The 2,654-nt window shown below is 53.8% G+C and overlaps 1 protein-coding gene across 1 annotated transcript in view; it reads left to right on the forward strand.

The window, feature by feature from the left end:
• Positions 1-43: 43 nt before the first annotated feature.
• The window catches only part of LOC103261370 (mucin-3B-like), a gene marked incomplete at its 5' end in the record, with an annotated part of 6,592 nt that continues 3,981 nt past the window's right edge, over positions 44-2,654 (forward strand). Inside the window, 2 exons of the mRNA XM_008059007.2 lie at positions 44-1,663; positions 1,769-1,957. Coding sequence (XP_008057198.2) covers positions 44-1,663; positions 1,769-1,957 — 1,809 coding nt within the window. The remainder of the gene's footprint in view (positions 1,664-1,768; positions 1,958-2,654) is intronic.

The raw sequence follows: 2,654 nt of genomic DNA on the forward strand, positions 1-2,654 counted from the left end.
GCCATTTCTCACACACCCACGTCTCGCTCCACACCCACCTCAGAAGCAGCCGAGACTCCTACCCCCAGCTTGGTAACCACCGCCACTGTGACCTCTTCACACGGCACCCCCAGCTTCACCTCTTCAAACATCGACTCCACAGTCAGCACATCCACAACTGCCGTCACCTCCGCTCCCACCACCTTGGGGACCCTGGTGACTTCTCCATCCATCCGCTTGTCTTCACTCATTACTCACATCCCCACCACAAGACCAACCACTATCACTCACCCTTCCGTTAGCTCCACTGGCTCAGTGGCTTCCACAACTGACCTCACCTCCACCGTTGCCCCTTCCAGTTCGCCAGCAACATCCACCCATCTCACGCCATCTACCCCAACCATCCCAATCACAGAGCCTTCGTCCCTTGTCAGCACAACCTCTGCTGCCATTTCCACCACGAGAACGACTCGCACAAGTGCTGAGACTCCCCCGACAAGTTTTCTTAGCACAAGTCTTCCCGTGACACCTTCTACCTTTATTTCAACGTATAGCCCTCCTCTAGTGACCTCTCATACCGGGAATGAAAAATCTCAAGTAACAACTACTCTTCCCCCTTCAAGGACAGACACTTCCATGCCCTCTCTTCATATTCTAACTCCATCCATGAATTCCAGCAGTGCCATGTCAACATCGCACGTCCATAGGACCAGCACACCTTTGTCCAGTCTTCAAACTTTTGTCTCCACCCCCTCTCCGCAAACCTCACTCACGTCTACAAGCCCGTCTACTACAAAATCTTTCACTAGAGGGAGTACGTCTACAAATGCAATCGTGACATCTTTTAGTACCATCATCTCGTCTTCAACACCCTCTGTCACGATGTCCTCTTCCGTGTCTCCCACCAGCACAGTCCCAGTGTTCTCCACCACCACTCACTCTGTTTCTTCCTCCCCACACACGTCCACTACGGAAAACACAGGCTCCTCTTCTGTCACCGCCTTGTCCACTCTGCCTTCATCTGCAACCAGCAGCACTTCTCTGACTATCTCCTCTCCCGCCACAACCCTCACTGAAATTACCCCCTTTTCTTATATTTCTCTTCCCTCTACTACACCATGTCCAGAAACTATAACAATTACAATAGTCCCTACCTCGCCCACTGTCGCCTGTGTTGAAGTGGGTCCCGGCATTGACGTTACTTCCCCTCCCACCACCCCATTATCAGTCCTTCCCTTCACTACCGAAATGGTCACTTTTCCTGGTTCCACCAGTATGAGAACTGTCCTTCCTACATATATGGCCACCTCTCCTTCCGTGACTCCGGAAGGCGAGCTCACCAACCTCACAAGTGGTGTTCCTAGTTCTCCTGGCACTGGGACTGCATCCGTGAACACAGTTTGGACAAGCACCCAAGTGCCCACCCGTGACTGGGTGAGCACCAGCTCTCTCACCTCCCCATATCCGCCTGGCGTCACTGCGGCCACACCCCCCACAAAACCAAGCAGCACCCTTCCAACTGCCATGAGGACTTCAAGCAAGCTGACATACCCCACCTCACCGACCACCAGAACTCCAGAGACACCAGTGGCTACCACCCAGACTACCACCACTCTTACGTCACCTAAGACAACCAGGACCACTACTCAGATGACCACACAGACCAGGCTGACCACCACTCCAGGTTGAACCTCCTGTCTCCCTGTTCTCTTTCCACACTTCCCCTAAATTCCTGCATCACCAAGGTCAGGCTCTATTCTGAACTTCTCTTTCTTCCTGTGCTTCCCAGGCACCTGTGACAACGGTGGCACCTGGGCACAGGGCCAGTGCCTTTGCCTCCCAGGGTTCTCTGGGGACCGCTGTGAGCTCCAGGAGATTAAGTGCCAGAACGGGGGCACCTGGGATGGTCTCAAGTGCAACTGCCCCAGTACCTTCTATGGCTCCTACTGTGAATTTGCTGTGGAACAGGTAGACCTAGGTGAGTTGCCAGAACCAAGCTCTCTGCACTTCCTCTCCCCGGGATTACCCTTGTGAGGCACCAAGATGGTCACTTTTCCTCACCTCTTCACCCTCACCTCTAGGAGGCTGCTGGGACCACACTCCCTCCTGGGGCTCTCAGCCTGGGCTGCTTGGAGCTGTATTCGTTTCCAAATCCTGCGGTGGCAAATTTCCACAAAACTAGCTACTGAAACAACACAACACAAAATCATCATTTCATAATTCTGTAAATTAAGAATCTGACGTGGGTCTCAGTGGGCTATAATCAAAGTGTCACCAGGGCTGTATTCTTCTCCAGAGGCTCCAGGGGAGAATCCATTGCTTGGCTTTTTCCAGCTGCCGGAGTCCCCCGCCTTCCGTGTGCCAGGGCCCCCCTCCTCTGCGTCTCTCTGTGTCTTTCTCTTGTCACACCTCCCTCCGGCCGCCTCTGACCTCTTCTGCTGCCTCTTCTGCTGTTAAGGACTCTTGTGGCTGTGTTGGGCCCACCTGGATAGTCCACGCTAATCTTCTCATTTTAAGACCAGGAATCTCGCTGGGCTCGGTGGCTCAGCCTGTAATCCTGCGCCTTTGGGAGGCTGAGGTGAGTGGATTGCCTGAGCCCGCGGGTTCGAGACCTGCCTGGGCAACTTGGCGAGACCTCATCTCTACAATAAATCAAAACTCAGCCGGGCGTGGTA

Source organism: Carlito syrichta, unplaced genomic scaffold (genome assembly GCF_000164805.1).
Source record: "Carlito syrichta isolate Samal-C Ts95f unplaced genomic scaffold, Tarsius_syrichta-2.0.1 Scaffold90633, whole genome shotgun sequence".
In the NCBI taxonomy this organism is placed as follows: Eukaryota; Metazoa; Chordata; class Mammalia; order Primates; family Tarsiidae; genus Carlito; species Carlito syrichta.